General features: G+C 41.6%; 2 protein-coding genes across 4 annotated transcripts in view; both read right to left on the bottom strand.

Moving 5' to 3' along the window:
- Window positions 1-18,075, bottom strand: part of TNFAIP8 (TNF alpha induced protein 8) — a 57,036-nt gene extending 38,961 nt beyond the window's left edge. Inside the window, exon 1 of the mRNA XM_064735684.1 lies at window positions 17,983-18,075. Coding sequence (XP_064591754.1) covers window position 17,983 — 1 coding nt within the window. The 5' untranslated portion in view covers window positions 17,984-18,075. The remainder of the gene's footprint in view (window positions 1-17,982) is intronic.
- A 1,596-nt stretch (window positions 18,076-19,671) lies between these two features.
- DMXL1 (Dmx like 1) overlaps window positions 19,672-23,573 on the bottom strand; it is a 77,838-nt gene continuing 73,936 nt past the window's right edge. For all 3 annotated transcript variants that reach the window (XM_064736749.1, XM_064736746.1, XM_064736748.1), the window contains one exon: window positions 19,672-23,359. In XM_064736749.1, the coding sequence (XP_064592819.1) occupies window positions 23,135-23,359 (225 nt within the window). In that variant the 3' untranslated portion in view covers window positions 19,672-23,134. The remainder of the gene's footprint in view (window positions 23,360-23,573) is intronic.

Genomic DNA, 23,573 nt, shown 5'->3' with positions numbered 1-23,573 from the left:
AAACAAATCAGGGCAGGATTTCAGTGAAATGGGATGCAGATCAGTGTACCTAAGCACAAAGTCAGACTTCCATAAACACAAACTTTTAAGCACTGCCTCCAAATGAAGTGGTCGCACAATTCCCCACCCTCAGACATGTTATACCCACTGTGCCCCTTCCTTTCACCCAGCCTGAGAGCTCCCTGTGGTAGCAAAAGCATCTGTTCAGCTTCACAACACATCAGATTGAGGAATTAATTCACAAAAAAAGACTGCTGGGGGGAAAATAAAAAAGACTAACTGATCTCATGATTGAGTTCCTCATTCTGATGAACATGAAGGTTTCTGCTGACACAAGGAAAGAAACAATACAAGCATGCGAACAGGGCAGGATGACATTTTTGGCAGCAGAAGGGGTGTGAAATCAGTGCCAACTGACTTGAATCCTTCAGCAGAAAGGACATCACCCACTGGAAACAAAAGGAAAAAGACCTGTGCCACCACATCATGAGAAATCATGACAAATCAACCAATCTGTCACTGCTCTGAGAAAGATAAGACAACAGCAGTGAGACACACAAGACACTCATCTGCATACAAAGGATGATACAGACACTTGGTATGTGGCTAAACAATAAAGCACAGCTTCAGCTCTTCTACAGAAACTCACAAAAGTCATAAAATGTGTGGGCTTGAGGGTGCCTTGCTTTTTTATCCTGTACCCAAAGTCATGCATCATAATCCTTTAACTATTTAGAGACCACATATGTAAAAAAATTGTTCTGGTCACCTCTTTCCTTCTCTGAGACTGAAAAGTTATTAGCTCACTGTATTTCCTTCAGTTGTGTATCCCTTTAATGCAGCAACCTTTCCACTGGTGTATATTTGTCATGCATAACCCTGTGCTGCTTGATTGCACAGAGGGTCCTGCATTTGAAACAACACCTACACAAAACACTTTTAAAAAAATACTTCTGTTGTGTGCCCAATTTCCCATTACCTTCAGTCAGGCATTACACACGTTTGGTATCAGGGGACATCACCAGCCCTCAAACACTTTTCCTAGCTGCACCACATTTTTTTCTCTCTACCCACCCTGCACCCAATCTGACACATTTTGACCATCTCAAGACCCAAATTCAGGTTACCATGACAATGCCCCCAGCATGGATGTTATTGCATCAGACTTGCCCATCAGCATTGGTGGCTGATCCCATTTATTTCATCAACCACCTCCTTCATTGCAAGACACACAATTCCCACAGTGGAGAGGATAACTCCAAAACCACTCCCAAAATGCTTCCAGCACAATATTCACCTCACAGCTTCCTTTGAGGCTCACATACCCACAACCTCAACACCTACTGGTGCTTGAAACGCTGTATGTCTAATACAAACAAAAATCACTGAGCTTCTCTCCTTCTGGGTATTTATCTTATTAAACTGGGCTTTCCTCATGCTCAGGCCAACTCTAAATGACCAGCTACCTCAGCAGTGTGTGCTGAGAACTGTGCTTAACTTTCACCTGAAACAAGGATAACTTCAAGTGACCAGAGATTTTCCACCCTAGCTCTTGAAAGCTCAAATGGCCGAATCCTGACAATGTTTGCTAAGGAATTGTACAGTTTCTCACGTGCAGAAAGTGAAGGAACCAAACACAATGCATCTCCTTCTGCTTCAGTTACCACTTCACAGCTTAATTGTGTACCAGGACCTCAGCAGGTCCTCCCTTACAGGACCTTACAGCCCCACATGCCCTTGAGCTCCAAAAGCATCTGCTACCCCGTCACAAACACTGCTCTGAGGAGCTGTCACAGCTAAGCATGAAGAAAAGCATGTCTTGCCACATGTTTGCTAACAATGTGCATAAGAATCTGCCAGTAATGCAGCCACGTGAGCCTGCTTGTTGATGCCTATCCTTAGAACCTTAAAATCACTCAGGTTTTAAAAGATCAATGAGCCCAAGCTTCTTGCAAGCTGTACCAGAAATGCTGCCACAACACACCAGCTAATGCCACTGTGTATCTATGCCTGTGGCAGCATGAAAATGCTTGGCAGGGAAGTCCACCTGTCTTTCCCTAGCAAGAACAGAAGAGAAATACCATGAGCAGTGATTCCAGCAGACTCCACCTAGAGATGTTGTTTATGACAGATGCGTATGTATGTATGCAAAGAAAATCATGTACTTGCCTGCAGTGCTCAGGAGAGCAGGATTCAAACCAGGGGAATGGCAAAGGAGGAATGTAGCTGTCAAGGGAAGGGAGTGCACAGCAGGCCGAAGAGTTTGATATATTTCCTCTTTCAACCAGCATGCCCATCAGGCAAGACCTCAGCCTACGAAAATATCCAGGCTCTGAATAGCAGGTCATGGAAAGAATTATTTTAACTCACAAGATGATATGAAAACATGTGAGAACAGGCCAGCCACAAGACAAATAAAGCTGTACTGGAAGCCTCCAACACTGGAGCAAATTCCCCAGTTACCCCTGTAAAGAGTGAAAGTGCCTGTGCAGAGCTAAAATTAAGTTTGACCACACCATGAGATGCAAATGCTTGCTACATGGGCACCTGTGATCCAGAAGCAGGCTTTTTCCAGCTATTCTTCCTAAAGCACAGCCACCACCTTTGGCCTAATGAAATTGGTATGAGTGCACACAGGACCAGGACAAAAGCTATAAAGCTCTTTTTTCCAAACCTTAACTTATTAAAAAGAATTGGGGGATGTCTTAATTATTAAAGGCAAAAATTCCATCAAGTGATTTCACGCTAGCAGCATAGACATTAGCAAAAAATATGTAGTGAATGTCCCTAGTTACAAGAGATGAAACACCAGAAAAGATTTTCTGTGAGTCAAAGTGAATAGCATTCAATATTAATTGGAGAATAGCAGTGAAATTCCAGAAACACTAAAATTGTACAGTCAGCAAAACCAGGAAAATTGTCCATAATGAGTTTGATTCTGATTAATGTGATATTATGAATATAATTTTTAAGGTAAATTTCTTTAAATCTATTTTCCTACTCAAAGAATCATTGAGTAAACCATAGGCATGTCTCAACTTCTGCCATGTTAAAAACTCTTTTTAACAGGCTTAAAATATTATATATTTAGTTCCTTTCAGGAAAGAAGCTTGAGAAGTGAGGGAGTTTTCTAAAGTACCTATTTGAAAAACAATAAAGAGAAGAATCTGAATGAAAGCAGCTGATGACTGCAGCATGAGAGCTGGTTTCAGTCTGAGACTGAAAAGGCTTCTGCTGGTTTTAACATGCACCATCTGAAGCAGTCTCTCAACAGCTCCAGATTCCTTGCTTCAAGCTCTCCAACAAGCAAAGAAGCATCAGTCACGGAGGGACTGGTCTCCTTGCACAGACTCTACAACAAATACATTCACTATTTTGCAGGTGGGCTAGCACAGCTGCACGTCCTGGAATGTGGTGTAACTCACCATCTTCACCAGCAAGTTACGTTAGCAAAATTCAATTATTTTGAAACAAAAAAACATGTTAAAAAAAAACCAAAAAAAACCAAAGATGTTATCCAAAGGACACTGTAAAATTTCCTTGTTATATGGCTATTGACAAGGCACACTTCCTTACAGCTATCTGGTACTAGATGTTGTAGTTAACACAAGGAGGTGCTTTAATGCTATTCTGAGATGGTGCTAGAATTTCATTCCAAGCTACACAAATAAGTTGTCAGCAGAGCAACAAATTTCCATAATTTTACCTCTGAAAAACAGGTTCCCAATCTACATATGCTACCCAAGCAAGCATGTAAGGGCTGAAAGGGATCGCTTCCCATGGCTGACAAACAAAACAGGGGAGGGCTGACAAACAAACACAGAAGAGGTGCATTTTCTTTACATATAAACAGAAATTTTAAGGGAAAAGAACTCCCAAAAACCACCAAAATAAGTAATACTCATAAAAGTACAGAAACAATCCAAGAATATATTTTCTGAATGTAGGCAGAGAAAAGGCCAGTTCCCCTAAAGATGCAGTACCCTATACTCAATTTTTAAAAAATTATCTCTATAGATGACATATTTCTATGTAAATCATCTAGAAATCTGATGTAGATTTCATTTTTTTCCCCAGAAATTCCTAAACATCTTCATGATACCAGAATCATCTGGAAGTTTCATAGGAAAATGTTACATCAATTAAGCTTCATGCAAACGCTATCCGGTGTCACATTAGCTAAGAACATCTCTTTTTGGAAATCAGACTCTTTCAGTTGTAAGTCATTCTAAGCAGGGAAAACTCACAAATATAATAAAATATTCCTTGAAACATTTTACTGGGATGCACTGGGTTGGAGTCAAAGCCACTGAGGCTGTCACCTGGCACAGATACACAGCTACATCCACTGTTCTCACCCTACTAGTCTTTCCTAGAGGATTAAGCCCATGCATTGTTTTTCATAAAATTAGGCAAACTATCCCTGAAAAGAATACAGACTAAAAGCAAAATAATTTGTGACTTTCATTACAGGGCCTTCCCTTCTTCCTTTCTTTCTTTCTAGAACCAGCTATTGCCCATCTGTCATGTTCAGCCGCACACATTATTGACAGAGTTGTGAGCAGGAAATATGGTCAAGTGCATGCAACAGAACCTAAACCAAAAATAGGGGAAAATGGATATAAGCTGGGAGTGTGTCCTTGCTGAAAGGCATCAAAAAGCATCAAAAGCAATGCAGCTAGAAGGTCCAGGGAGCTGACCCTGCCCTTCTACTCCCACCTGGAATGCTGCATCCAGCTCGGGGACCCCCGCATAAGAAGGATGTGAACCTGCTGAAGAAGGTCCAGAGGAGGCCACAAAGATGATCCAAGGACTGGAGCACCTCCCCTATGAAGACAGGATGAGAGGTGGGGTGTTCTTCCCAGAGAAGAAAAGGCTCTGGAGAAAACTTTTCTGAGTTTTCAACACTCAAAGCGGGATTAAAAGAAAGAAGAGGAAAGACTTTTTACTGGAGTCCATAGTGACCAGACAAGGGGTTTTCAGCTGAAAGGGGGTAGTTTTATACCAGACATAGAGAAGAAATATTTTACCACGAGGGTGAGGCCCACACTGCCCAGAGAAGTCGTGGATGCCTCATTCCTTTAAGTGTTTAAAGCCAGGCTGGAGGGGCTTTGAGCAACACTGCCCAGTGAAACATGTCCCTGATGACTGTGGGGGCCAGGGCCAGGCCTGATCTACCTCTGAAGGTCCCTTCTAACCCAGGCCATTCTATGATTCTGAAAACATGGGAGCATATAGTCAAGGAAAAAAGGAGAATACCAGCATGCTGAAATTACACCAGGCATCTTGCAAGTAAATACAGGTGTAACATTTGCTTAAAAAAATATTTAAAGATCTATGAATGAAAATGTAGGTCTGAATGTTTTGAGCTACCTTCTTCAGTCCAAGAGTAATACATTGAAAGAATGAGGGAATAATTAGATTCTGAGAAAAAATTTAGCTTGTGGTCCCAAGCCCAAAAAAGTTTTCATCATAGTAGTTTCTGTATGTTATTCATACAGAGAACACTGTTCAGATGTACTACACTTACTTGATGTACATGTAACTACATGCAGCTGTTACAGAGAAATTTAGAGAAACCTGCCTGGATTTGTCACTCTGAAAAAAAAAAAAAAGAAAAGAGATATGAATCGTAGGCAGAAAAACAACCTTGAAAGCACATGGCACCTAATGAATCAAATCAATAAATAAGCATTACAAATAGATGTCTGAGAAATATTTCTGTGCATAACAAAGTTTACCTTGGTATGAATTACCTCCTAACTGTAAAAAACGTGATGTTATGTAATACAACTATCTTGTATAATACTAATATTACCAGTTACTGAAATTTCCTCACCTGAATAATGGCAAAACACAAAAGAAATTACATTCTTCTCTTTGACTGTTTGGAAGGAAGCTTTATCCCAATAAAAACAATATGAACTCTTCCAATCATGTAAAGTAAAAGGAATTTAAAATGTCGCAGAGAGAAGTTTCCTCCATCAGATTATTTTCAGCTTGGCGTCAAAACAGACACCAATATCTGGAGCATATTTACCCTGGATCATCCAACCAGCTTTATAGTCACCAGCACTAATTGACTTACACACCTCCACCGTCAATAAGTGATCTTGTGTACTCAAAGAGGAACCTACATTCCTTTAGTGATGATTATATTTTACTGGGACATCTAGGACTGCCTTTATCTGACACTACTCAAGTATCTCCAGGCAGTTTTCAGGAGGAGAAGAGCATGGGAAAGAATTAAGTACAAGCTCTGCAGAGAAGGAGCACATAAAAAGAGGAATGGTGAAATTTGCTAGTCATACTAAACATTCATACGTGCATGTATAGTGCCAGAGGTACTGCAAGAAGAATGGGTGTAAAACTAATCTTTTTACTTCCTTTAGAGCACTCAAAGAAGAGAGTTCTAAGGGAGCAGGCAAGTTATTGACTGAAGTCTTTCCACAGCTTTTGAATTTCATCTTCTTATTTCACTAGCTTATGTTACAGTAACTTCACTAATTTATCTTCTCACCTTCTCTCAGTAGTTAGACTAGACTGTAAAAATATTGTTGCTGTAACATTTTTTCTAAACTACGTGGACTTGTGAATCTCCTCAGGATTCCCATTTTAAGTAACAGAACTACTCTGTCAATGTCTGTTTATAGATAAAAACTAAATTATGCATAAATAACACAACTTGAAATAACTCAAAGGGAAGGGAAAAAAGATGTTATGGTTTTGACGCACTTGACTGCCTTTTATTCCATTGAAGTAATCCTGCATTGAAAGTTTCAAGATTCAGATCCAAAATAGGAGTTAGTTTTGCTGTAAGTTGCCACACACTGAGCATTACAGAACAACTGCTGCACATTTGCGCAGACAGCTATTTCCCATTTCAACCTTACTGTACTCAGCCAAAATTTTCAGACACGGGAGCACAACCTTTGGGATACAGACACCTAAGTGCTGTGCTCCGCTGCGTGCTTCCAGACTTCCCCAGCTTGCTCTAAGGCCACCGATGGAGAATAGAGCAGAGAATGTTACAATGTGCTTTTCAACTGAGAAGTCTAGCAGGATGTAACAGTTTTTGCGTGTTTTATTTTGGAGAAAGTCACTGTTTCTATAGTACTGTCTGTCAGTAAAGAGGGTTGAGAGAGGGATGGGGGCTGTCCAGAGCAGAGGATTTCCCAGCTCTGACTACTGAAGGGCCTCCACTAGCAGGATGCACAGCTTTCCACAAGCAGCACTCACTCAAGAGCCTGAACACCATAATTAAAATATGGTCTTGTTTAAGGTATAAACAAGCTTAAGGCATGTTATTTTCAGGGTTACACTGCAGCAACGCTAAGCACCTTAACAAATTGCCTCCAAATTAGTCAGGCCCAGTAGTGCTGCCCTTGAGGGAACTTCAGTTGAATTCACCTGAGCAGAAGAAGAAATTGGGCAATGCTGACAGTTCTTCACACTGCCAGTGTGACACCAACTGTTTATTTGCCTCTGTAGCCAGCACAGTCCCATGAGATCTGTGCCTGGTTACCCACCCACCACAGGGGACACAAGCGCTCCTCTCGGGCTCCACACCACTGCTGGTGGCAGATGGCTTCTCAGGCAGGGAACCAGCCCCACTCTGGGGACACGCTTCCCAAGGCACCCGTGTGATGTGCCTGCCTCCCTGATGCCACCCCAGATGAGGCAGGATGCCCACAGCCAGCCAGGATGTGACAGCCAGCCAGGATGCCCACAGCCAGGATGCCCACAGCCAGCGAGGATGCCCACCGGCAGGATGCCCACAGTCAGGATGCCCACAGCCAGGATGCCACAATCAGGATGCCCACAGCCAGGATGTCCACAGCCAGCCAGGATGCCCACAGCCAAGATGCCCACAAGCAGCCAGGATGCCCACAAGCAGCCAGGATGCCCACAGCCAGTGTGCCCACAGCCAGTGTGCCCTCAGCCAGGATGCCCACAGCCAGGATGCCCACAGCCAGGATGCCCACAGGCAGGATGCCCACCGGCAGGATGCCCACAGGCAGTGTGCCCACAGGCAGTGTGCCCACAGCCAGGATGCCCACAGGCAGCCAGTGTGCCCACAGCCAGGATGCCCACAGGCAGTGTGCCCACAGCCAGTGTGCCCACAGCCAGTGTGCCCACAGCCAGGGTGCCCACAGGCAGGATGCCCACAGCCAGGGTGCCCACAGCCAGGGTGCCCACAGCCAGGGTGCCCACAGCCAGGGTGCCCACAGCCAGCCAGGATGCCCACAGGCAGCACAGAGGTCACCCCAGCTGTGAGCTTCCTGTAATGGCACAGGTGGGTCTGAGAGCTTTTCTCAAGGCAAGAGGATGCCCCAAAGTGCTCTAGAGTTGGGAAGCCTTCCATGCATTTCGTTTTCACTGTGGTGCTCTCAGCTCATACCCTCCAAAAAAAAAAAATCCAGAAAAGTTTTAGTCCACTGATTCTACCACTGCCACAGAGCAAGCCCTTAGTTGACTGAGCACAGAAAAAAAGCTGCATGATCACATAGTTTCAGACTGTCATGCTGGGTATCTAAACTACTTCTCTTCTATGAAGAGCCTTTGACAAAGACCTCTCTTCTGCCTGGCACTGTTAAATGTTTTATTATTCAGCTTATTTTATTATGATGTTACTCACTTTTTCATATTAAGAAAAAATAAAGCTATAAACACACTTTTTTTTTTCTCTTCAGTCTTTTGTTTTTCATCTCAAGGCATTCATTTAAGCTTCTCAGGGTTCTTCTAATCCTTATTCCAATATTTGATTTGATCCAACTTCTGAATTTAATCCTCCTAGCTAATAATTTATTCCTTTGCCTATCTTTTAGTTGACACTCTTCTCCATTAATGTCTTTACTGCCATCAAGACTCAGAACACCAACTTTTAGATTGGTGCTGTAGCTATTCACTTTTTAAGCGACATTGTTTTAAGACAAAAAAAATTGAAATAAATCACAACTGCCTTTTTAGCTGTGGAATTCTGTACTACCTTTCTCACATACAGTTGTGAAGCTTAGAGATTATTAAATGCTACACGCTGCATTTAAGCCTGACTAGTAGAGGTCTGCTTTCCTATAATTTTAAACCTAAATTTTAAAGTCCACTGTAACCCCACACTCTCCTTCCCCAACCTCAGTCACATGCATATAAATTCTTCTGCTTGAGCAGAAAGCAATGTTGGTTTTGTGACACGGCTTCCTGTGTGCAGAACAGCAGCACATGCCCTGGTTTAGGCACTTAGAGGCTTTATAGGTCTTAAATGCTGAAAATTTCCATCAGGTGGACCCAAACACTCAGAATTTTTTTTTCAATACACTTTCTTCTCTGATCACTGAAATTAAACACCTGGCTTGATATGTACAACTGGGTACTCCACGTAAAGCAGGATCTTTACACCAATACAGTTTGGGTGGGATTTTGTGGTTTTGGTTGTTTTTTTTTTTAAGGCCTTAAATTTTAAATCAAGTAATTAGAAAAATGAGTATGCTGAAATGCTAAGAAACTTCTAAAAAACTACGGGTAACAATAAACAACTTGGACAAAGCCAATCTTAAAAAACTGGCAAACAACCAATGTTTAGGGATCGTGGCTGAGATGGACAGCAGTGTCCATGGGATGAAGTCAACAGCAAGGATCATGTCCTGAGCTTTCCATCTTTTGGGGCTGCCTTGAACATGCTTTCAGCAGATGGATCTTACAGTAGTAATTCAGGCTCTCCATACTATCCAATGTAAGATCTGAAGCAGAAGAAATGTATAAACTTCTAATCACCTGAGATTACATTTGAACACCTCACAGGAATAAATATTTTATCACCTATCACTGACTTCCCATTCACTATTCCCCCAGTTATCTGCCTGGTATTAAAAACAAAATTGACATTTCAAGTGACTTTAAACCATCCACCTGCATACTCAAAACCACTTGTACAGCAAATACTGCTGGCAAACCTGCACTAAAGCATTTGGTTGCAATCAGCATACTTTCTGCATCACTGACCAGTGTGGTGTTTTGCAGACCAATACAACACAAATTCATTGTTGGGATTACATAGATTTTTCTACAATTCAGATGTTAATCGCATTTCTACTATCATTCAGCTCTACCTGTAAGTTCTAATAAACTTTCAAAAGCTCAAAATAAAACAAGATTTGAATATTTCTTTTTCTTTAACGTGAGAGTGATCTAATATACTGAAGTACTACAACTTAATGGAGAACAAAGTAAGTAAATATGCCTGGAAGTAATCAATTGAATTCAGAAAAGTAGCAGGTAAGACCTTGATATGAAATGCATGGCAATACAAGGGTATCACACAAACAATTTCTAGAATGAGATCTTCAAACAAGATGAAATTCCATCCCTCAATATGTTGTCAAATACATGACCAAAAAAAAAACTGGTCTGGCAGCTACACAAAACTGTTAAGATTCCTACAGCACTGCTTATAGTAACAGATCTGTATTGTTTCATTATTTCATCAGAGAGGAGGCTAAAGCATCCTGTAATTTATACACAGTTAACTACAAAGAAAATAAAACTGAAGTCAAACAGAGAAAGACTTCCCCTCAGTGTGTTTCAATTATTCTGAAACCCCTGGAAATCACGGAAGATAGATTTACAGAGTGTTAAGGGGTGCAATGGACCTTAAGGATTAGGATGAGCTTTCCTATTCCCTGTTTCACTATAATATCCCAGCCATAATAAAACATATAAACATAAAAGTTATCAACTATCTTCTTCTAACTTGACCTGCAAACTTTTGGACAGCCGAACAAACTTCAAGGCTCTCACAACATGCTCAGATTTGTTTCTCTTGCTCTGTTCCTCTTGTCCTCCTTCCTGAATCTTTTGCAAAATGCTTCTACTTTTTAATCTCATAAAAAACATAACTAATTTTCACATGCCACGAAACCCCACTTATCTGACTACAGAATCATTCCGGTCATGCCAAAAAGATAACAGAGCTGAAAGTTCTAGCAACACTATAAATAATCAACTCTAGACTCCTTGAGACACAGATTTTATGTCTGGAATCCCAAACACTACAAGCTACAGGCCCAACAGCAGCAAAATGGTTTTTTCCATATCAAAGACATAAAGGTTGTGAGGAAACAAAAATGTTTCCTCACAAGAAGATTTTTTTTTTTTAATAAAACAGTCCTGCAGTTAGTCATAAAGACAGTGCTATATATATCAGGATTAAACAAAATCTTAATATCAACAGTTACTGACAATAAAACAACAAGATGAGCTAGAATTTAAAAAAAATTGCTAAGCAGTTGTTCATTTTTGTTTCACCTTATAAAGTATAAAGTAAAAAATTTATTTGAAGTGTACCAGATAAAATGCAGAATTTGTGTTCTGAATGGAGGAAGAAGGATGTGCAATAAGCTGAAGGCGGGCAAAGGTTCTTCCACAGAGACTGAAAATTACTTTAATACACTAAAGAAAATGGGTTAAGCATATATACAAAACAAGTAACCTTCTGCTGAGAAGTGGAAGGATATCATAAACAAACACATATCTAATTATGAATACTCCAAACCAACTCAATAATCAGGGCTTAATTACAGGCCATTTAACCAGGCTTACCTTATCTATCTGTTTTATGCATGCACATACTTACCACTCAGAAAGAACCATCTGCAGCAGATGAGTCAGAAAGGCACAGCTACCTTCTAACACCAAACTAATATTTCTCTACATTCTGAAACCACAGTGTGTAAACACTCAAAAAAACCCCATCTACCAAATGTTTTGCAAAAGATAGGAGGTATGGTTTTGCTACTGATTTCATACTAGTTAACCATGATATACAAGAGATAGGTCTCAAATGCATTTAATATAAAATGGTGATGCTTTATTAATAGCAATTAACACAGCAGCAAATTCCTCTCTCTTCCCCAAGGCAAAGGAGCACTAAAATGCCCTTTGTAACTGTTAAAATAGCACAACTTGTTGGTTTTGCAGGGCCAGGTTTTGGTACTGGGGGCTACAGGGGTGGCTGCTGTGAGGAGCTGCCAGCAGCTTCCCCAGGCCTGGCAGAGCCAGGGCCCGCTGGCTCCAGGATGGATGCGCCAGGAGCCAAGGCTGGGCCAGCCAGGAATGATGGCAACGCCCCGGGGGGAACATATTTAGAAGGAGAAAAAAGTTACTGGGGGATGAAAATGTGCCCAGCGAGGAGTGAGAACTTGTGAGAGAAACATCTCTGCAGGCACCAAGGTCAGTGAGGAAGGAGGGCAGGAGATGATGCAGGTGCCGGAGCAGAGATTCCCCTGCAGCCGTGGAGGTAACAGGGATGCAGAGTTCCACCTGCAGGTCGTGGAGAACCCCCAGTGGAGCTGGTGTGTGCAAGAAGGCTGTGAACCCATGGGAGGCCTGTGCTGGAACAGGCTCCCGGCAGGGACCCGCACACCACTGGAGAAAGGAGCCCATGCTGGAACAGGCTTCTGGGTAGGACCTGTGACCCTTTGGGGGAACAGGACTGACCCCATGGGAGAGTGACCACACTGCAGCATTTCATGTAGAACTGCTCCCTGCGGAATGGACTCAAGCTGGTGAAGTTCCTGGAGAACTGTCTCCTGTGGGAGGGACCCCACGCTGCAGCAGAGGAAGGCGGCAGAAACCCGCAATGAACCAGCCAAAAACTCCATCCCCCATCTATCTCCCTGCACTGCTGGGGAGAAGGGAGAGCTGGGAAGGAGGCACAGGTGGGGGGAAGGTGTTTGTAACACTTACTTCACTTCTCATTATCCTGTGATCCTGTTCGGTGGATGATCTCTCCTGCTCCTTATCTCAACCCTTGAACGTTTTGTTCTATTTTCTCTCCCTTTTGCAGTTACCAGGGTGAGCGACAGAGCGGCTCTGACGGGTGCCTGGCAGCCAGCCAAGGTCAGCCCACGACACACTGGAATGCTTTCAGCAAGTCAAGAGGTAGTTATTTACTTCGGACATGGCAATAAAAAAGCTGAATCATATTTTGGATCATTTCACTATTTATAGCTGCTGGGGATAAGCTTTCTGCTATACGGTGTACGATTTATGGATAAAAAGGATTTGTTGCAAACATCACTTTTCAAAATTGGAACACAGCAGAAGATTCATGGGCCCAGACATATCCTTTACTTTTATACTTTCCCATATAAAGCTTAACATTTTCAGTGCCCATGTCCATAAGAAACCAGTAGAGATTATTTTATCCCCATCCCATCAACAGTATGCCAGTGATAGCAATGACTCACCTATGTCTCAGATTTCTGCAGAACTGGCAAAAGCAAGAAATCACGCTTTTATTTTTTTCAAAACTGAGCGAAAGCAGCAATATATTCAGGCTGGAAGTGCTAGTTTGCACATACATCCAACAGACTTCTGACAGAGACTGCTCCTCATCACCTGAAGCCTAATTTTTAATACCCTTTTTTTCAGAATTGTACAATTAACTTCCAGAACTTCACCCACCTGTACTTGCAGGTAAAGTTAGTTCTTCAGATAAGTATAATATTCTGCAGTCATGCCAACATACTTTAGATAGCCCAGTACTATGCATCAAATTGGAAGTGGGCAGCACTGGAGTATGGGAATTGGGTTGAGTACAACTTACTTCAGCTAGAAGTTAAAGAGAAATTCATCTTCATGGAATCACAGTGGTTACACACCCCATATTGCACAATCAGTAATTTAAATGTGGTAACTTTTTTTTTGATAAATTTCAATTTACCATGCATTTGGATAAAATTATTGTCCCCTTCCTAAACACTTTTTACCTAACAGGCATGTTTGGGTGTTTTTTCTCATTGGATCACTTATTATTACTTAAAATGGCTTTCAAGACAACCAAATTACAACATTATCTGTGTGTCATATACATGCTGGAGAGGACAATCAGTCACAGGTAACTAATGGATTTTGTTTCCACCACCAGAGAGGTGTTCCATCTTCAAAGTTCAAGAGACAAATACCTTAACAGATGAGACATGCAAGTATATGCTTCCTCTGCCTGCAGATTGTTTTTCTGCTTCTCGTTACCTAAAGTTTAATATAGTCTTTCCTTTTACAAGTAGAGGAATAACATGGACTATAGTTACATGTTTTTCTTCAGTTATTTACAGTGCACCCTCAATATAACTGTGCCCCAGTAACTTCTGCAGACAAAACACCAAACAAGAAAAAAATATATTGCTTGTAAAAATACTTGGTCAGCTGGAAATTCAGTTTATAAGTACCAAAGACAATAAACGAAGCAAGCATGTAAAATCTTCAACTATAGAAGCCAGTACTGTTTAGAACAGTTTGCTTTGCTCTGCCATTTCCTGAATTCCTCTCAAGACCTCCCTAGCATGGGCACACTATTCAGACATGTTCCAGTAAGGCTCCAGTGCTACAGGAAAAATTAATCCATTAGCTGAGAACACCACACAATAAGACTTTTGCAACTGATCAGGTAATAAATATCAAACTGCTACGGCAAACGGAAGTTCCACCAGTCCACACTGGGGCCTCCAGACACAGGTCCAGGCCAGAGCAATTGCTCAATGAAAAGCACAGAGAGCCCAGCCCACAGCTCACGCACACACGCCTCCTTCAGATGGTTTAACAACCATCACCCAGGGCCAGATGTGCATCCAAATCACTGCCATTAGCCACGGCTGCACCCAGCCTGGTTTCCATGGGCCAGCACTACTGCACTCCCACCTTCCTCACTGCATGACTCCATAAGCTGGGAGAAAGTGCTGGGTTTTAATGTGTCCAGTTTTGCTGATCCCACTCTCCTCAGCATACAACTCATCAGTGCCAGCTAAGGGTATTATCATCAAAAGTCATGTAACACCTCTAAAGTCCTTGCAAGGTTTGCACAAGGACCGAGACATTTACTATCCATTATCTGTATTTCCAGATAAAAATGTGTTGAAATTAAGGAGCAGCTTTAACTCCTGTAATTTAAAAGCTATGCATTTTGTTTAGCGCACCATCTCACACACCGGCCTTGCTACAGAGATTCCAGGAACCACCACACTGAAATGAAGAAAGAAATAATGTTTTGGCTGGAAGTGACATTGTCAACGATCAGCTCAGACAAGAGCACCTGAAACACACGATTAACAGCTTCTAACACAAATCCTGTATTCCACACTCTTCCCCTTCTTGAGACTTGTTAGAGATGCCAGGAAACAGCCAAGTGCTGCCACTGCTCTGCAAATTACACACCTCAGTCTCAGAGCACAGAGCTCACTTCTCAGTGGGGCTGAGGTCAATCTCTAGGTTAAAAAAGGAAATTCTGGTTTGAGCAAAACATTGCTTGAGAAAGAGAATGCAAAACTGCCGTGTGAAACCTCTTATTCACATGCCTAACTGAAAAATGCCATCTTAACTTTCACTTGAACACAAATAACATTTACTCTGGGTCTTATGATCTGATGACATTAGAGGCATAAGAGGAAAAAAACCCCATGCAATTTCAAGCCATACTCACTTTCAGTGATTCCAAAGCCAGTATAAAATAAAGAGGCCTAGAATTTGCACTACATTACAGTTGAAGAATGTTGTAAACATTTTTATCACAAACAGAATTGACAACATGGCTGCTCATGGCTGTGAGTGGACGGACACAAAAAAAACCCCCAGACCAGACCAAAAACCTCCCAAAGTTACTTTGACTTGACTAAATCATAGCTCCTGGAGCACCACAGTTTGTCTATTGATAATCCAAACTAAAACAAGAGTGCTAGAATCTGTCAAGTTGAGATACGCATTACTGAAATTGTCTCGACACTTTTTCAAGGTATATTGTGCACAAAGAATATTTTCCCTGCTGGAAAATTCTTCCTATATACTTAATTTTCAGTAAAATTTTGTTTCGTTCATCAATTCAATCTGATTCACACAATCCGACAAAGACAATTAAGAAATTTGTCAATGGGAGAAGATGAAAGTAGTTTAAATTATTAGCCCAATACAGGGAAAATATAAAACAATCACAAGAAACCTACCTACAAAGGCAGTGGGAAAATAAAGACAAAAGTAAAAGTAGTACAGTACCATCTATTTGCCTCATGATTTATCTTAAGGATGTAGAAGCTGTAACCAAATTTACCTAGAACATGGTAAAAGCTGCTAGAATATAATAAATGCAAAAAAAAACCTATGGAAAGGTACTGCCAACCTTTTAGATTAAGTAGGTAATTTTAAAGGATATATACAATGGTAAGATTATGACAAATACCATTTGGTGACTTTTTTCCTTGTCATTTTTGTACTATTCATGTACAAGGATTAACAAAAAACACAAAGGTGAATTCTAGCCCAAAACCTCTATTATGAGGTAAACTCAAGAAAAACATCTGCAACTTGGAAGAAAATTAATCCTAAGACATAACTTATCTCAAACCAGCCACCATTTACATACCATAAATTGCTATTTCAGTAGTTCAGTGTTAGTTTTGTATAAAATTAAACTCTAAGGATGCATCATCTGCTTTAAGGCTTATTAGGCATTTTACTGTCCATCACTTGGATGACTTGCCTCGTTATACCAAAATACGAAACTGACCAAAGTTGAGATTTGATTATCTGCTCACCTTTTTCAAGCAACAAGTATTATTCTTTACCTAGCAGCAACTATTTAAAGAAAACTCAAAAGAGATAAGTTAAGCCATGAAGCACGCTGAAATCTAGGTTTAGTCAGACTAGGCGAGTTACTATTTAACGGAAATGAGCGGCTTCCTGTTGTCAGGGCAAACAGCGAGCAGCTTCCATTGCAAGCTGCGGTATTTTGTGCTCCTGCAAAGACCTGCACCACAACTTCTATTTCAATAGTGTTCCAGGTGAAATTTGCTTTCAGGTGAAGCAGAGATACTAAATGTACTAGAACGTTTTAGTTCAAGTACTAAATGCAAACGTACTAGAACATTTCAGTTCCTTGTTCCTGCTTCTAAGCATGTTCCAAGTTCACAAAGTTTTGTCTTCCAAATACAGGGCTCGGACCTCTTTCCACCGCAACACTCCTCCCCTCCACACTTTTTTTTTTTTTGCCTCCATTGTCGATGTTCTTTCAAAGCAAATTTCCTATTTAGAGCTGACAAAAGATAAACAGAGTTGGCAGCAGTCAACCCTGGCAGTGAGCGTGAAAACGACAGCTGGGAGAAGTTTTGGCCAGGCTGCAATAACGTGAGTGGTTTCGCCGAGCAGTACGGCAAAGGAGAGTGACTGAAACAGGACACGAGCAGAGAGGGGGAAGCATCACCTGGACCGTGTTTCGCTCTGCCCGAGGTCAGGAAAGACTGCGAACATGTACCTCTAGAGACACACAGAGGTGTGGAAGGTCTGACCATTCAGGTTTCTAAAAAGGAAAAATGCACACTGAACTGCGATCTCTTTTATTTGATTAGCAGTATGTAAATAAGATACAACTACAGGCGGAACTTCAGGAATTTTGCTAGTAGTACTTCAAAGCCAAACTGGCGCGTCTCAGAAAAGTTTCTTTCACCACCACCGTGCAGACTGCACTGTATCACCACGCCTGCCTCTGCCTCAAGAGTACAGCTCAGTCCTGCGCGACCCGGCACAGGGGGACGCGGGGCAGCGCTCACTCCGAGGGAAAGCTGAAACATTTCTGGGAAAACAGCGAAAAGCTAGCCTAGGAGGAGCGGAGAGTTTCGGTATCGCAGAGCAGAGCAGCCTTCACCCAAGCACGTCGGCGGTGAGGAAACTCTCCCCGCGTGGTTCCGGGCAGCTCCCACCCGCAGCGCGGCGCCGGGACCCGCCGGGGCAGGAGGCGGCAGCGACCCGGCCCCAACCCCGGGGCCGCATTTCGACCCCCGGGCTGAGCCCAGCGCTCCGCCGGGGCCGCCGCCGCTCTCGGCCGCGGCTGCTGAGGGCGCGCAGGGCAGAGGCCGGGGCCGCCTGGCGCGGCGGGACCGGGACGGGGCCGGGGATGGGGAAGGGGCCCGAGAAGGGGCCGGGGCCCCGCAGGGCGGCACTCACTGTGTGCGCGGCGCGGCGGCAGCGGCGGTGCCGAGCGGAGCGGGCGCGGCGGCGGTTCAGGGCTCGGAGCTGAGGGCTCGGGGCTCCCGCCGGGACCGGGGCGGGGCCGCTGCCAGCCCAGCCCTGCCCTGCCCTGCGCTCGCTCCGGGCCGGGGCGGGGCCCATCGAGCCCCGCCTCGCCCCTCGCACCGGCGGCAGCCGCCAAACCCTGCACGCAGTCGTCGGTAGGCACCGAGCTGCATGCAGAGGCGGTTTAAACTTTGGCAGCAGCTGTCTGAGAGCCTGAGTCTGAGAACCTGAGGAGACGCATGCTCTGCTCATACCCACTGTCCTGTGACTCGCGCAGGGGCTCCTAGGAGTTAAAGAAGAAGCCTTGAACACTATTACGGCCAGAGAGGAGGGGCATTCGTGCCAGGAAGGTGCTAATTCGAGGCCTGGCAGGGGCAAGATCAGGTTAGCAGAACCCGGTCCGTTCATCTCCCGGGAGAGACTTTGGAAGCAGCAGCTCACACACCTCTCGACGAAGAGGAGCATCCCAAGTTACAGGACAGACGGCCTTTGCAACCACCAAGAGCCTCCAGAGTTCCCGCTGTGGCTACCAGGAGCCTGGGCTGTATAAAGGCAATACTGCTTATTCTCCTTAATGAGCCAGGGGGTGATTAACAAAGCTGGGAAAGAAGGATGTACCACTGAGTAGTAGTACTAAAAAGTGCCAGATTCACGCACCACAAGGAGATCAGGCAGAGCTCCCAAGATAAAGAAGATGCCAATAAATCCAATTGAGCAACCGTGCTACAATCATCTTGATTAGATAAAAGGTAACGCCGGTGGGGGAGACTGCAACAAGGTCATAGCCCTCGGATCCAAGAAATCCACTGACTCAAAACAGAGAAAGAACTAATTAGACTAGGAAATAATGGAATCACTAACCAATACAAGGTTAGTGTATTGGTACTGACTAGAGAACTATGCACCTTGCAGCCAATATGCATGGATTCCTTTGTTTGCTAAAACACATAGTGAAAAATCTTCATAGTCAGTTTTGTCTTGTGTACCCAGCACCCCTTCCTGCACAGAACTTTCTAAAAGAAGGATGAATTAGGTCCCCCCGGCCCGCCACTGAGAAGCCCAGGATGAAAACGGAGCAACAGGACACCGCTGGATCTGTCAGTGGCGACTGTCTTCTACTGGCATTCTCTTTCTCTTTCTCCTACACACTAAAAGCTACAAATAAAGTCAGTATTGTTGAACTGACATTTTGTCTCGTTTGCACCTTAATTTGGGCATCTCTCACTCATCAGATCATAACAGGTGTATTCATACTTTTACCTCTGATAGAGACTACAACAGAGGTGGATGAAGCTCCCCAAGACCGACACAGGTTTTCAAGCTTAAATGAAACAGAAAAGGGGATTCAAAAATTAAGTTGTGGCAGACAACAGAAAGTGCCATTACTACATCAGCCTCATTACACTGCACAATAATTTGTTTTGCCCAATTCTGTTACTTATATATTAAAAAAAAAACCCACAAAAACAAACCCCCAGCAACCCGTCCCCCTCCCAAACACCAAAAAGTCAGAACAAGGAAAGATAAAGCATGACACGATAAGACATTTAAAAAAAAAAAAAATCATGCATATTTTAGAGCTAGATATGAGAGGAATAAGAAACACTACAAAACTTGGTAAATCAGTTTCTTTATTTTATAGAAAGTAATTTGATCAGTGTACTGAACCTGCCATTAGCGATGGTTTTGCTATTTTTAGTAAAAATAAACATTTGAAAATAATTACCTTGGAGAATATATAATCTCCAAGCTTATTTCCCCTTAATCACTGTTGCTTTTTTCATAACTATTGCATCTAATCTAACATTGGGTGCTCTTAATAGGAAGGGGGTACCTAGAGTAGGATATCTCCATAGTTTATTTCCTGCAACTGGTTCTGAGGTTCCTAAAATGCAGGAGAACATCTACGACCTCACCCTGCACCACCCTGGCATGGTACAAAATCTGCATCTCTTCTACCTTTCTCCATCAACATCCTGCAACATCAGCTGTCAGCTGAGAATTCGGTGGTGTAAAGTCCCACAGCAAGCCAGTTTAAGTACCTAGATGGCCAGAGTTCTAACTTTCACAAGTTGCTGAAGTAATCATGAAGAACTTGGATCGTGTGTCTAAGGTAAGGGAATCAGCAACACAAGAATGACAAACTCTGACAGCATCATGTACTGCTACAAAGACAAACACAAGTCACAGCTTCCAATCTATGACATTTAAAAGGGACATTATCAACTACAAGCTAAATTAATTTGTCTGGACAAAAAAAGTATTATTGATTAAGCACTGGCAAAAGCAAATTTTATGTTCAATTTGTGCACATGGCTACTGTAAGCACTGGGACCTCTGTAGGCACTAGTACCCTTAAGTTTGAGTAACTTGCATAGCAACAGGGAAAAATAATTAATTGCTGGAGGACAAAAGTCAGTGAAAGTTAAGGGCAACAGCCAGAGGGTTCCGAGTTTAGTTGTTCTCCAATGACTAGATTCAAAGTTGAGAGTGTCCCTTTAAAAGTTTCATATACAACAGAATTTAACTCATTTTAATCCATCATTAAAAGAAAGCTACTGATAATTCATCTTACAATAGTTAAATAGCAATGACCAATATGCAACTGAACAACTGATTTGTAAATGAAATAGCAGCAACATGGAACTCTAGAAGGTTGAGTTTCTGCAGGATTTATTGGAAAGATTATAAAGGTGTGGCAAATACATTGTGATTTTACATAATTTAGTTTCAAGAATAGCTTATGGTAACTATAAACATTATTGAAAATGCCTGGTCAAGGTCAGTACTTTTCTGGTATAAGCATGTAAGTTTGCCAGGATTTTTCAAAGTGCAGCTTTACTCAGAAAAATGACAACATTGTATGTCTTGGCAAATTGCATTTAAAATCTGCTCAGTTTGCAGATGGTAAGACAGCTTTTTGTGATTGCCAGTACAACAGATTTGAGCTTGAAGTATTAAAGCTAATGAGATATAAATATTTAAGGACAAAACATCAAGGACATAATTATATAATACTGCCATGATTTTTGCACATGTAACTTCGTTAGTTCAGTGGGTGTATAAAACTGACGCATGTATATAAAGCAGCCACAAAGTCACGACGGTTTCAGCTGATTCTAAAGCAGTGTGCTGCTGTTTATCCCACTGTTTTCCTTCTTCCACAAGAATGAAGAATAGTAGAAACTCAGCCACTGAGCAGATAACTCATACTCACTGGGCAAGTCTATTTTGTAAGGTGGTGTCACTTTTAGTCACTTTTCTGGTCCATCACTGTACTTAAACTGCTTTGAAATCACATTCAATTTCATTCTCTAAGCGTTAAGGAAGAACAATTACAACTGAATCACTGAACAGCTGTACCAGTTTGAAATGCTGTCACATGTTTCTTCATGGCAAAACATTCACATTCTTTTTATTGCACAATTTGAAAATTCAGGTTATGTGCATAAAAACCTTCATAGTGTTTGCACTGCAACTTGCGAAACACACATTTAAAATGACCTTAATACATTTTACAAAATCTTTTTAAACAACTTTATATTCTTAAGATAAAAGCATCCTGAGAATGTTACATAGTTCATTATACAAGCCCTTCATTTCTGCTATGCTTTATTTATCCCCATAGTTCCTAATTTGACAGGTTTATTTTACAGTTAATATCTTGGTGCTATATTTCACAAAATATCTTTTAGCAAAAAGTACACCATTGGCATTCAAGTAATCCAGCCTCACATCTAATTTACAAATTAAACCTTTGTCAAACTCTCAAGTAAAGAAAAGTAAACCAAAATACATACAGAAACAGTTTAGCTGACTAAAAAAAAAAAAAAAAAGTAAAGGCCTTGTGCATTAAAAATTTGGTCAAACATTTAAGTTATGCAGTCTAATATTTTGGCAAAAAAAACCCTCTACATCTATCCTTCTCAGTTTGTTTTCTTTCATCTGACACCAGATGTAAACATAAACATCAAGAAAGAAAGACTGACAGTGTAGAAGTAATTTGCTGTTGAACTACTTTTTCCTTTTTTAAAGTACTAAGGAAAAACAGACAAACAAGAATGTAAGTGCTAAGAATGGACTATCTTTGGGCTAAATAAAAGTCTTACTGGAAAAAAATGTAAAAATAAATTAGGTTGGGTTTTTCTTTTATTTCCTCTACAGATATCTAAATAAATAGTCTTTCAAGAAATTCTAGTGCCATATCCTAAAGCACTATCTTCCTGTATATTTTTGATCAAGTCTAAGGCTTCACACATAATCTTGGCTATTTTACTAGGAAGATATCCATTCATATTTACATTTTATTTTTTGTAAAGGGAGTGTTCAGGGTTAAAAATATATTTATTTTTAAAAGGTCAGCCTGCCACCCTGATGGCAGTGATTCAAGCTATAGAACAGAAGACAAGTTACAGAACATCCTTCAGTTTCTTATACTCTAGATGAGAGGAAGGAGATCAGGCAAGTTAGAGAGGTAAACAGCCTGGATTTCAGGAATGGAGAGAAAAAGTGGCTCCTTATATGAATGTCTGCATGACCAGGACTATTCCCTCCTGGAAACTTTGTTTCTCTTCTGCACATAGGTATACATTTTTATTGTTGGCTAACTAAACAATTGAGAAGAGAGACAGTTATGGTTGCCACAGTGAAAAAACATTACCTAAGGTTTCCATCAGGACTGACATGCTTTACAAGGTGGCAAGGTGTTGAATATAAGCAGAGGTCATGCCCAGATGGTACACTCCAGGTGAGAGTGTAATTATCTCAAAAGAAAGAGTAAACCACTTCAGTAACATCTTCATAAATTATAACTATGTAATTTGGAGTCATATTTAGCTTTCTTTTTAGGCAATGATCAAAATCTGAAGGACCTTTTAATCTTTAAGGCATTAGTGCATCAGGGACTAAAAGCTCCACGTAATTAATAAATAGGAGGTTGGGGGCAGAAGGAGAGAAAGGAAAAAACCCAAAACATCTTTATATCACAAGCTATCATTGTGCATCTCCTTTGTTGGTTAGCTCCAGGAAAAATATTTTCAAAGACAGCAGAAGGGGAATGTTATTCACTATTCTGAGAAAAACATTAGATCATAAATTTCACATCATTTTTTAACGTATCCTTTAAAGGGCTAAATCTATCAGGCAAGATTCTCATCTTTACTGTTCCATCAGCACCACAGGAGAATATGTGATTTGCTGGTCCTGTTTCAATTTGCATGACTCCTGTCCCAATGTTTCTGAAGAGAGACTGTCGAGCATGCTCATTGATGAAAGTGTGAAGAAGATTAAATGCAGACAGACTCCATACCTGGAAAAGCATCAAAACATCAATCTCATATAAGGAAAATCACCATGATCTTAAAATTGTCAACAGTGAATTGTGCAGGAATTGCACTACATTTTAGAATGTAGAAATATTTTGCATTTACTTTTCTGACACTAACTGTAAGAGAAGAATATGTAGCAATCTGTAATGACACATTTATAGAATACTAGTACTCATTTACTATAATAAGCAATAT

The sequence above is a fragment of the Zonotrichia leucophrys genome, chromosome Z, assembly GCF_028769735.1.
Source record: "Zonotrichia leucophrys gambelii isolate GWCS_2022_RI chromosome Z, RI_Zleu_2.0, whole genome shotgun sequence".
Lineage (NCBI taxonomy): Eukaryota > Metazoa > Chordata > Aves > Passeriformes > Passerellidae > Zonotrichia > Zonotrichia leucophrys.
Note: the sequence above shows the minus strand (reverse complement) of the source record. Positions and strands in the feature narration are given on the sequence as shown.